Source organism: Hyperolius riggenbachi, chromosome 12 (genome assembly GCF_040937935.1).
Source record: "Hyperolius riggenbachi isolate aHypRig1 chromosome 12, aHypRig1.pri, whole genome shotgun sequence".
Classification (NCBI taxonomy): Eukaryota; Metazoa; Chordata; class Amphibia; order Anura; family Hyperoliidae; genus Hyperolius; species Hyperolius riggenbachi.
This window is the reverse complement of record NC_090657.1, coordinates 25,040,457-25,053,236: the sequence shown is the minus strand read 5'-3', so window position 1 is coordinate 25,053,236 and position 12,780 is coordinate 25,040,457. Positions and strand designations below refer to the sequence as shown.

At 50.7% G+C, this 12,780-nt stretch overlaps 1 protein-coding gene across 1 annotated transcript in view; it reads left to right on the top strand.

The window, feature by feature from the left end:
* CYB561 (cytochrome b561) overlaps positions 1 to 12,780 on the top strand; it is a 71,866-nt gene that overhangs the window by 45,754 nt on the left and 13,332 nt on the right. Inside the window, exon 3 of the mRNA XM_068264127.1 lies at positions 3,520 to 3,618. Coding sequence (XP_068120228.1) covers positions 3,520 to 3,618 — 99 coding nt within the window. The remainder of the gene's footprint in view (positions 1 to 3,519; positions 3,619 to 12,780) is intronic.

The window sequence follows — 12,780 nt, the reverse complement described above, 5'->3', positions numbered from 1 at the left end:
CGAGCCCTCCCGCCACCAGTCACTGTCATGCATAACCCGCTGGCCTCTCGGGAGGCCTCTCCCACCACCCTGAATCCTCTGCCCACCGAGCCCTCCCGCCACCAGTCACTGTCGCGCACAGCCGCTGGGGAGGCCTCTCCCCCCATTGCCCCTTACCCTCCCCTCCCCCAGTTGGGACACTGTATACCATCAGACTGTACCACAACGGCCTTATTGTGAATGTTGCATTGCTTCTGTATTACAGTGCGATGTTCTGGTTCACAATGCAGCCATTACGCTGTCACTGCAATGCCCCACTGTGACCTTAGCCTGAGAGAATTCTGCAGTGGGGACACCAATTATTGGACTTGTTTGCAAAGATTTCTTCTAGCTAAAGCAAAAAAATGTCAATATGCTCCTCCCCTTGTGAGATCTGTTTATGCCTGGGGGACTCGGAGTAGTTCAAAGCTCTGCAACATGTTTTTTTTTTTTTTTTACAAGAAAAGGTACTTTTATTTATAGACAGAAAACCAACATCCCTGACGTGTGCTTCTGATTAATATGGAGAGCTATTTTACTAATAGATTATCTATAATATTCAAAATTAAAATGCTACTAAACAAAAAAACAAAACTCAGAAATGTTAGATTAGCTGAACAGCAGAAAACCTGAATGAATAATTTTATAGGGAGAAGGGTTTCCTCTCCTACCAATTATGAGTGTTTGCTGGTGACTTGATTGTCTTAAGATGATGTGACAGCCATTGTAAAGAGCGATGCTGTGTGTGAACTCTGGGGCAGTGAAGGCTAGCCAATATCCAGGCTTATCTGTAAGGCCTGGCTCGCATTGGACAAAAAAAAAAGTTTAGTGGACCGTAACAGAACTGACTATAACAAAGGTGAATGGATTAATAGGATCTGTTCACATTGCTCCGTTCAAACGGATTCATTTGGTCCATTTCACCAAACAGATTGCAAGTTTGGGTTTGCAGCCATTTTTCTGGATCGACTGTTGCGTCACATTGACCGCATGCTAACAGAATGGAGGGCCACTGATGGAAAACTGATGCTGTTTCACTGATCAGTTTTTACCATGATCGGTTTTCCATCCGTCCCCGTGTGAACCGGGCCTTAGAGTGGAGCATTCTGGCTGCTGGGTTGGCCACTGATTGGTTGAAGAATAGAATTAGAGCTTGGATGTTATGACGCCTGGGTTACTTTGTAAGTGTAAACTTGCAAAAGCAAGAGGTGTGTGCTCAGACCAGGTGTCACCTGACTTATATACTGGCTGCCATTAATCAGAATCAGAAAGAGGTTTTATTAGCCAAACATGACAGTCATGCCCGGAATTGGGGTTGGCACAGAAAAACCGCTCTGGTGGGAAGACCATAATCATTAAGACAATTGATGACGGTAAAGCAACCATAGACATAAAACCAAACAAAAAGAAAAACAAAACAACCATAAGTCTATTGACTTAATAAAATGGTACAAAAATGCTTATTGCATAACCTTGCCAGAATGTGCAGGGTCTACACTAACTCACGTATATTCCCTGCAGGCCCACGTAAAAAATCTTTGCATCTCAAATGGGAATGCAACATGTAAACCTCCTTCTTATTAAAGAGTAACTGTCAGGCTGCAGAAGCTAATTTAAACCTCTAGTCTCCTGTGTTAAACAGTTTAGAAGGAAGCCAAAAAGACATTACTGAAGATAAAGATCTCTCTTACCTTTGATGTATGCTTATCAGCAAAGCTTAGAGCTAAGCAGGACGCAAGCCGCATAACATACTGCAAAGCATTCTGGGGCCCTCACCTCGGCTGCTAAGGAGAAGACGGGATCAAGTTTCAGCAGCTTCTAAAACTCAGTCCAGCCACAGCACAGATAAATCTCGGGGCAGCGTACACTGCAGGAGTCCGCTATTGTTCCTAGCCACATGGCTCATTAATATTCACTGCAAACTAGTGTTATTCAGTATGAGCTGTTCTGTGATCAGAAGCAGGCAGGACATGACGACACATTTGGCTTCACAAACATGGAACCTGCCATGAGCTGTCAGGAGCATCATTCTCTGCATATACTATATACAAATTCTGTGAAATCCAAACGTGGACAGTGAAATGCATATGTAATGTAAGTACAGCCAATCTTTAGCTACTGATATATGTGTTTATTTTCTCTGAGACCCTATACCTAACAGCTCCTCTTTAAAGTTTACCTTAGATGGGCTTACTAAAAGGTTTGATACTTACCCGGGGCTTCCTCCATCCCCATGAGCACTGATGCATCCCTCGCCATCCTCCAAAGTGCCTCCATTCGGCTGCAATCAGCCCCGGTAATCTGGCTCAGTAGTGCCAGTTGGCTTTTTTACACGGCCCCTCCGCACATGTGCAGAAGAGCCCGACTAGCACGGCTGAGCTAGTTACCAGGGCTGAATGGAGGCACCCTGGAGCATGGAGAGGGATGCATACCAATGGGGCTGGAGGAAGCCCTGTGTAAGTATCAAATCTTTTAGTAAGCACATCTTAAAGGGATACTGTAGGGGGGTCGGGGGAAAATGAGTTGAACTTACCCGGGGCTTCTAATGGTACCCCGCAGACACTCTGTGCCCGTGCAGCCTCTCACCGATGCTCCAGCCCCGCCTCCGGTTCACTTCTGGAATTTCAGACTTTAAAGTCTGAAAACCACTGCGCCTGCGTTGCCGTGTCCTCGATCCTGCTGATGTCACCAGGAGCAAACTGCGCAGGCCCAGTATGGTCTGTGTCTGCGCAGTACGCTCCTGGTGACATCAGCGGGATCGAGGACATGACAACGCAGGCGCAGTGGTTTTCAGACTTTAAAGTCTGAAATTCCAGAAGTGAACTGGAGGCGGGGCAGGAACATCGGTGAGTGGCTGCGCGGGCACAGGATGTCTGCGGGGAACCATTAGAAGCCCTGGGTAAGCTCAACTCATTTTCCCCTGACCCCCCTACAGTATCCCTTTTAAGTTTACTTTAAAGGATACCCGAGGTGACATGTGACATGATGAGATAGACATGGGTATGTACAGTGCCTAGCACACAAATAACTATGCTGTGTTCCTTTTTTTCTTTCTTTGCCTGAAAGAGTTAAATATCAGGTATGTAAGTGGCTGACTCAGTCCTGACTCCGACAGGAAGTGACTATAGTGTGAGCCTCACTGATAAGAAATTCCTCTTTTATATCTCTTTCTTGCTCTCAGAAGCCATTTTCTGCTAGGAAAGTGTTTTATAGTTGGAATTTCTTATCAGTGAGGGTCACACTGTAGTCACTTCCTGTCTGAGTCAGGACTGAGTCAGCCACTTACATACCTGATATTTAACTCTTTCAGGCAAAGAAAGAAAAAAAGGAACACAGCATAGTTATTTGTGTGCTAGGCACTGTACATACACATGTCTATCTCATTATGTCACAGTTCAGTTGTGGTATCCTTTAAAGGTTACTTTTTTAGTGAGCCAAAATATGGGTTGAAAAAAAATGTATAAGCATATTTAAAAGTACTGATCCCTTCTTTTCCCACAGCTCTGCTGGTGTATCGGGTGTTTAGAAATGAAACCAAGAGGGCCACGAAGATACTTCATGGAGCGCTGCATGTCATGGCGCTGGTCATATCTCTTGTGGGTGAGTGATGACGCTTTTCTGTGCAGTCCTTTTACTCTCGGGTCAGGGAGATGTAGGTTTGCTGCAATTGGCTGCTGTCATTAACTTCCCATTTCAGTTACAGGCATTAATCACTTAACGACCGCCTAATGCCGATAGGCGTCGGCAGGTCGAAGTGGTGTTACCATGGAAACTGCTGCTCTTTCAAGCTGCTGTTCCATGTCAGTTCACGGAGGGTGTCTCCGTGAACAGCCTGTGAGCCTCCGATTGCGGCTCACAGGCTAAATGTAAACACGAGGGGAAGAAATCCCTGCTGTTTACATCATAAAGGAGATCGGCGATCCCCGGCATCTGATAGGCTGAAGCCTGTCAGACGCGGCGCAGGACGGATCGCCATCTTGTGCCGTCCAGAAAGAGGAGGGAGGGAAGTACAGGGAGGCTGCGAATCGCTGTGGAGGGGGGCTTTGAGGAGACTCCCCCCCCCCCCCCCCCCCCCTCGCTACATGCAGGTAGCCGGTGGCGACCCCCCCCCCCAGCACATCCCCCTAGTGGGAAAAAAGGGGGGGGGGGAAGTCTGGTCGCCCTGCCTGCAAAGTGATCTGTGCTGTGGGCTGGAGAGCCCACACAGCACAGATCACAGAAAGATAGCCCGGTCCTTAAGTGGTTAAATGGTAAATACTTGCTGAAGGAATGAATCTCCTCCTCAGACATCTACATACAGTTTACACTTAGCCTAGGAAAACCACTCCAGTTTAGTGACATGTAGGGAGGAGAGTGATTTGTTCTTTTAGCTGAAGACTTGCCTCCCTTTCCACTCATATCCTATCAGAAAGGATGGCTTCAGAGTGAAGGCACAACAAGCAGGCAGCTGGTGATTGCTGGGAAACTATGCACTAGGCATTTTCTGTTCATTTGAAAGAAAAAATCAATTTATTTAAAACCTTTTTATTTGTAATATATTCAACATATTCTATTAAACTCCCTTAAATGAAAACCATTCCTGCACGGAGGCTCTGACCCAGTGAGCTTTCTACTGATAGCTTCCAGCATACCTGACTGCCCCTTGCTGGGGTAAAGTGCATTTGCAACAGACATCAGGGTGACACTTGACAAAGCTGATTTGGAAATTCAGACATTAAAGGGAAGGTCCAAGCAAAAAAAAAATGAGTTTCACTTACCTGGGGCTTCTACCAGCTCCATGTAGCCATCCTGTGCCCTCGTAGTCACTCACTGCTGCTCCAGTCCCCCGCTGGCAGCTTTCTGACCTCGGAGGTCAGGGCCACATTGCATACATTTTTACGCATTCCAGCTAGTGCAGGAACAAAAATGTACACGTTGCACCACTAACGCGTAAAAATGTATGTGTTAATGTTCCTGCACTAGCGGGAATGTGTAAAAATGTACGCAATTCGGCCCTGACCTCCGAGGTCGGCAAGCTGCCAGCGGGGGACTGGAGCAGCAATGAGTGACTACGAGGGCACAGGATGGCTGTATGGGGCTGGTAGAAGCCCCAGGTAAGTGAAACTCATTTTTTTTTTTTTTGCTTGGTCCTTCCCTTTAAGTATGCCGGTTGGAGATTCAGGACATATTCAGAGGGACATTGCATTTTAATGTAACTTTAAAGTCGCAAAGCGTCTGCGTTTAGAGGTAACACGCTGCAAGCAGTGAGTTACCATAACGTAACGTTTTTCAATGCGACGTTAACGTCGCACTGTGAACATCACATAGGATTATTATTGCAGTGCTGTAAGCTGCGTTATAAGACCTAACACAGCTCCGCAATGTGCCAGTGTGAATGCGACCTCAGACAATAATTATGCCAGTTAAAAATTCAAACCATAATTATGCCAGTTGTGACTTCATTATGTTTTTACCCTTGGTAGATACCTAATGCCTGTAAGCACCATGTCTTTTTTTCCTGTCAGACCGGTCTAATCGATTATTTTCAACATGTTTGATCTGATTTCCGATCATTTTTTTTCTGATCAATTTTCCAGTCACTCCTATAGAAAATTCGATAAGAGAAACGACTGGACCTGTTGGAAATAATCAAATCGACCTGTCTGTTGGGAAATTGGATGGTGTATACCAGGCATATCTGTAATCCTTTCTTGCATGCTTTTTGCCAATAATTGTCACAGCCGGCAAATACTGTTCAAGACGGGACAGTTTATTGTACGCGTATCTAATATTTACCACAAAAGATTTCTACACAGTGACAGGAAGGAGTGTAGAACACTCACTAAAATGGACAGAAAAAAATCTTTCAACAATCACTATCATGCAAATACAATAGGATCAAGAACCAGAGAAATGTGCTTTATTTTCTTGCCATTAGGAAAGCCTGATACACGCCATGCAATGTTCACTTCAGATCCTATTTCCGATTCAGACAAAGATCAGATCGGACAAAAATGTGTGTATATATATATATATATCTCTATATCTCTATATCTCTATATATCTATCTCTATATATCTATCTCTATATATCTATCTCTATATATCTATCTCTATATATCTATCTCTATCTATATATCTATATATCTATCTCTATCTATATATCTATATATCTATCTCTATCTATATATCTATCTCTATCTATATATCTATCTCTATCTATATATCTATATATCTATCTCTATCTATATATCTATATATCTATCTCTATCTATATATCTATCTATCCTACTAACTGCCAGCGACTGATCCCAAGCTCAAAATCTCTTTCCTTATTATTTTCCAGCATATATTCAATCTGTTTCAAATCAGAATACTGCCTATGCACTCCATGTGTATGTATCTGATTGGAAAAAAAAAATCACCCGCTTGCATAGGATCTGAAGTGAAGAATGCCTGGTGTATCCCATGCTTAACCCTCTTGATCTGGGGGGGGGGGGGGGGGGTCAAACTCCAATACAGAGTGGACTGAAATTGAACACTGGAACCAAGTCACTGACCAGCCTCTGTCTAATGGCCTCTTCCCACCATTATACAGTTCCATGGAGTCTAATGCCCCACCCCCCCATCTTTTATACATTTCCCTGGAGTCTAGTGCCACCCACTCCCCTATACAGTTCCCTGGAGTCTAGTGCCACACAGTTCCCTGGAGTCTAGTGGCCCCCCCACTCCCCTATTCATTTCCCTGGAGTCTAGTGCCACAGACTCCCCTATACAGTTCCCTGGAGTCTAGTGCCACCCACTCCCTTATACAGTTCCCTGGTGTCTATTGGCCTCCCTCCCTCTATGCAGTGTCCTGAAGTCTAGTGGCCCCCCACTCACCTATACAGTTCCCTGGTGTCTAGTGCCACCCACTCGCCTATACAGTTCCCTGGTGTCTAGTGCCACAGACTCCCCTATACAGTTCCCTGGAGTCTAGTGCCACCCACTCCCTTATACAGTTCCCTGGTGTCTATTGGCCTCCCTCCCTCTATGCAGTGTCCTGAAGTCTAGTGGCCCCCCACTCACCTATACAGTTCCCTGGTGTCTAGTGCCACCCACTCGCCTATACAGTTCCCTGGAGTCTAGTGCCACAGACTCCCCTATACAGTTCCCTGGAGTCTAGTGCCACCCACTCCCTTATACAGTTCCCTGGTGTCTATTGGCCTCCCTCCCTCTATGCAGTGTCCTGAAGTCTAGTGGCCCCCCACTCACCTATACAGTTCCCTGGTGTCTAGTGCCACCCACTCGCCTATACAGTTCCCTGGAGTCTAGTGCCACCCACTCCCTTATACAGTTCCCTGGTGTCTATTGGCCTCCCTCCCTCTATGCAGTGTCCTGAAGTCTAGTGGCCCCCCACTCACCTATACAGTTCCCTGGTGTCTAGTGCCACCCACTCGCCTATACAGTTCCCTGGAGTCTAGTGCCACCCACTCCCTTATACAGTTCCCTGGTGTCTATTGGCCTCCCTCCCTCTATGCAGTGTCCTGAAGTCTAGTGGCCCCCCACTCACCTATACAGTTCCCTGGTGTCTAGTGCCACCCACTCGCCTATACAGTTCCCTGGTGTCTAGTGCCACAGACTCCCCTATACAGTTCCCTGGAGTCTAGTGCCACCCACTCCCTTATACAGTTCCCTGGTGTCTATTGGCCTCCCTCCCTCTATGCAGTGTCCTGAAGTCTAGTGGCCCCCCACTCACCTATACAGTTCCCTGGTGTCTAGTGCCACCCACTCGCCTATACAGTTCCCTGGAGTCTAGTGCCACCCACTCCCTTATACAGTTCCCTGGTGTCTATTGGCCTCCCTCCCTCTATGCAGTGTCCTGAAGTCTAGTGGCCCCCCACTCACCTATACAGTTCCCTGGTGTCTAGTGCCACCCACTCGCCTATACAGTTCCCTGGAGTCTAGTGCCACAGACTCCCCTATACAGTTCCCTGGAGTCTAGTGCCACCCACTCCCTTATACAGTTCCCTGGTGTCTATTGGCCTCCCTCCCTCTATGCAGTGTCCTGAAGTCTAGTGGCCCCCCACTCACCTATACAGTTCCCTGGTGTCTAGTGCCACCCACTCGCCTATACAGTTCCCTGGTGTCTAGTGCCACCCACTCGCCTGTACACTTCCCTGGAGTCTAGTGCCACCCACTCGCCTATACAGTTCCCTGGAGTCTAGTGCCACCCACTCGCCTATACAGTTCCCTGGAGTCTAGTGCCACCCACTCGCCTATACAGTTCCCTGGAGTCTAGTGCCACCCACTCGCCTATACAGTTCCCTGGAGTCTAGTGCCACCCACTCGCCTATACAGTTCCCTGGAGTCTAGTGCCACCCACTCGCCTATACAGTTCCCTGGAGTCTAGTGCCACCCACTCACCTATACAGTTCCCTGGAGTCTAGTGCCACCCACTCGCCTATACAGTTCCCTGGAGTCTAGTGCCACCCACTCGCGTATATAGTTCCCTGGAGTCTAGTGCCACCCACTCGCCTATACAGTTCCCTGGAGTCTAGTGCCACCCACTCGCCTATACAGTTCCCTGGAGTCTAGTGCCACCCACTCGCCTATACAGTTCCCTGGAGTCTAGTGCCACCCACTCGCCTATACAGTTCCCTGGAGTCTAGTGCCACCCACTCGCCTATACAGTTCCCTGGAGTCTAGTGCCACCCACTCGCCTATACAGTTACCTGGAGTCTAGTGCCACCCACTCGCCTATACAGTTCCCTGGAGTCTAGTGCCACCCACTCGCCTATACAGTTCCCTGGAGTCTAGTGCCACACAGTTCCCTGGAGTCTAGTGGCCCCCCCACTCCCCTTTTCATTTCCCTGGAGTCTAGTGCCACAGACTCCCCTATACAGTTCCCTGGAGTCTAGTGCCACCCACTCACCTATACAGTTCCCTGGAGTCTAGTTCCACCCACTCGCGTATATAGTTCCCTGGAGTCTAGTGCCACCCACTCGCCTATACAGTTCCCTGGAGTCTAGTGCCACCCACTCGCCTATACAGTTCCCTGGAGTCTAGTGCCACCCACTCGCCTATACAGTTCCCTGGAGTCTAGTGCCACCCACTCGCCTATACAGTTCCCTGGAGTCTAGTGCCACCCACTCGCCTATACAGTTCCCTGGAGTCTAGTGCCACCCACTCGCCTATACAGTTCCCTGGAGTCTAGTGCCACCCACTCGCCTATACAGTTCCCTGGAGTCTAGTGCCACCCACTCGCCTATACAGTTCCCTGGAGTCTAGTGCCACCCACTCGCCTATACAGTTCCCTGGAGTCTAGTGCCACCCACTCGCCTATACAGTTCCCTGGAGTCTAGTGCCACCCACTCGCCTATACAGTTCCCTGGAGTCTAGTGCCACCCACTCGCCTATACAGTTCCCTGGAGTCTAGTGCCACCCACTCGCCTATACAGTTCCCTGGAGTCTAGTGCCACCCACTCGCCTATACAGTTCCCTGGAGTCTAGTGCCACCCACTCGCCTATACAGTTCCCTGGAGTCTAGTGCCACCCACTCGCCTATACAGTTCCCTGGAGTCTAGTGCCACCCACTCGCCTATACAGTTCCCTGGAGTCTAGTGCCACCCACTCGCCTATACAGTTCCCTGGAGTCTAGTGCCACCCACTCGCCTATACAGTTCCCTGGAGTCTAGTGCCACCCACTCGCCTATACAGTTCCCTGGAGTCTAGTGCCACCCACTCGCCTATACAGTTCCCTGGAGTCTAGTGCCACCCACTCGCCTATACAGTTCCCTGGAGTCTAGTGCCACCCACTCGCCTATACAGTTCCCTGGAGTCTAGTGCCACCCACTCGCCTATACAGTTCCCTGGAGTCTAGTGCCACCCACTCGCCTATACAGTTCCCTGGAGTCTAGTGCCACCCACTCGCCTATACAGTTCCCTGGAGTCTAGTGCCACCCACTCGCCTATACAGTTCCCTGGAGTCTAGTGCCACCCACTCGCCTATACAGTTCCCTGGAGTCTAGTGCCACCCACTCGCCTATACAGTTCCCTGGAGTCTAGTGCCACCCACTCGCCTATACAGTTCCCTGGAGTCTAGTGCCACCCACTCGCCTATACAGTTCCCTGGAGTCTAGTGCCACCCACTCGCCTATACAGTTCCCTGGAGTCTAGTGCCACCCACTCGCCTATACAGTTCCCTGGAGTCTAGTGCCACCCACTCGCCTATACAGTTCCCTGGAGTCTAGTGCCACCCACTCGCCTATACAGTTCCCTGGAGTCTAGTGCCACCCACTCGCCTATACAGTTCCCTGGAGTCTAGTGCCACCCACTCGCCTATACAGTTCCCTGGAGTCTAGTGCCACCCACTCGCCTATACAGTTCCCTGGAGTCTAGTGCCACCCACTCGCCTATACAGTTCCCTGGAGTCTAGTGCCACCCACTCGCCTATACAGTTCCCTGGAGTCTAGTGCCACCCACTCGCCTATACAGTTCCCTGGAGTCTAGTGCCACCCACTCGCCTGTATACTTCCCTGGAATCTAGTGCCACCCACTCGCCTGTATACTTCCCTGGAATCTAGTGCCACCCACTCGCCTACACAGTTCCCTGGAGTCTAGTACTCCCCACTCGCCTGTACACTTCCCTGGAGTCTAGTGCCACCCACTTCCCTGGAGTCTAGTGCCACCCACTGGCCTGTACACTTCCCTGGAGTCTAGTGCCACCCACTGGCCTGTACACTTCCCTGGAGTCTAGTGCCACCCACTGGCCTGTACACTTCCCTGGAGTCTAGTGCCACCCACTGGCCTGTACACTTCCCTGGAGTCTAGTGCCACCCACTGGCCTGTACACTTCCCTGGAGTCTAGTGCCACCCACTGGCCTGTACACTTCCCTGGAGTCTAGTGCCACCCACTGGCCTGTACACTTCCCTGGAGTCTAGTGCCACCCACTGGCCTGTACACTTCCCTGGAGTCTAGTGCCACCCACTGGCCTGTACACTTCCCTGGAGTCTAGTGCCACCCACTGGCCTGTACACTTCCCTGGAGTCTAGTGCCACCCACTGGCCTGTACACTTCCCTGGAGTCTAGTGCCACCCACTGGCCTGTACACTTCCCTGGAGTCTAGTGCCACCCACTGGCCTGTACACTTCCCTGGAGTCTAGTGCCACCCACTGGCCTGTACACTTCCCTGGAGTCTAGTGCCACCCACTGGCCTGTACACTTCCCTGGAGTCTAGTGCCACCCACTGGCCTGTACACTTCCCTGGAGTCTAGTGCCACCCACTGGCCTGTACACTTCCCTGGAGTCTAGTGCCACCCACTGGCCTGTACACTTCCCTGGAGTCTAGTGCCACCCACTGGCCTGTACACTTCCCTGGAGTCTAGTGCCACCCACTCGCCTGTACACTTCCCTGGAGTCTAGTGCCACCCACTCGCCTGTACACTTCCCTGGAGTCTAGTGCCACCCACTGGCCTGTACACTTCCCTGGAGTCTAGTGCCACCCACTGGCCTGTACACTTCCCTGGAGTCTAGTGCCACCCACTGGCCTGTACACTTCCCTGGAGTCTAGTGCCACCCACTGGCCTGTACACTTCCCTGGAGTCTAGTGCCACCCACTGGCCTGTACACTTCCCTGGAGTCTAGTGCCACCCACTGGCCTGTACACTTCCCTGGAGTCTAGTGCCACCCACTGGCCTGTACACTTCCCTGGAGTCTAGTGCCACCCACTGGCCTGTACACTTCCCTGGAGTCTAGTGCCACCCACTGGCCTGTACACTTCCCTGGAGTCTAGTGCCACCCACTGGCCTGTACACTTCCCTGGAGTCTAGTGCCACCCACTGGCCTGTACACTTCCCTGGAGTCTAGTGCCACCCACTGGCCTGTACACTTCCCTGGAGTCTAGTGCCACCCACTGGCCTGTACACTTCCCTGGAGTCTAGTGCCACCCACTGGCCTGTACACTTCCCTGGAGTCTAGTGCCACCCACTGGCCTGTACACTTCCCTGGAGTCTAGTGCCACCCACTGGCCTGTACACTTCCCTGGAGTCTAGTGCCACCCACTGGCCTGTACACTTCCCTGGAGTCTAGTGCCACCCACTGGCCTGTACACTTCCCTGGAGTCTAGTGCCACCCACTGGCCTGTACACTTCCCTGGAGTCTAGTGCCACCCACTGGCCTGTACACTTCCCTGGAGTCTAGTGCCACCCACTGGCCTGTACACTTCCCTGGAGTCTAGTGCCACCCACTGGCCTGTACACTTCCCTGGAGTCTAGTGCCACCCACTGGCCTGTACACTTCCCTGGAGTCTAGTGCCACCCACTGGCCTGTACACTTCCCTGGAGTCTAGTGCCACCCACTGGCCTGTACACTTCCCTGGAGTCTAGTGCCACCCACTGGCCTGTACACTTCCCTGGAGTCTAGTGCCACCCACTGGCCTGTACACTTCCCTGGAGTCTAGTGCCACCCACTGGCCTGTACACTTCCCTGGAGTCTAGTGCCACCCACTGGCCTGTACACTTCCCTGGAGTCTAGTGCCACCCACTGGCCTGTACACTTCCCTGGAGTCTAGTGCCACCCACTGGCCTGTACACTTCCCTGGAGTCTAGTGCCACCCACTGGCCTGTACACTTCCCTGGAGTCTAGTGCCACCCACTGGCCTGTACACTTCCCTGGAGTCTAGTGCCACCCACTCGCCTGTACACTTCCCTGGAGTCTAGTGCCACCCACTGGCCTGTACACTTCCCTGGAGTCTAGTGCCACCCACTGGCCTGTACACTTCCCTGGAGTCTAGTGCCACCCACT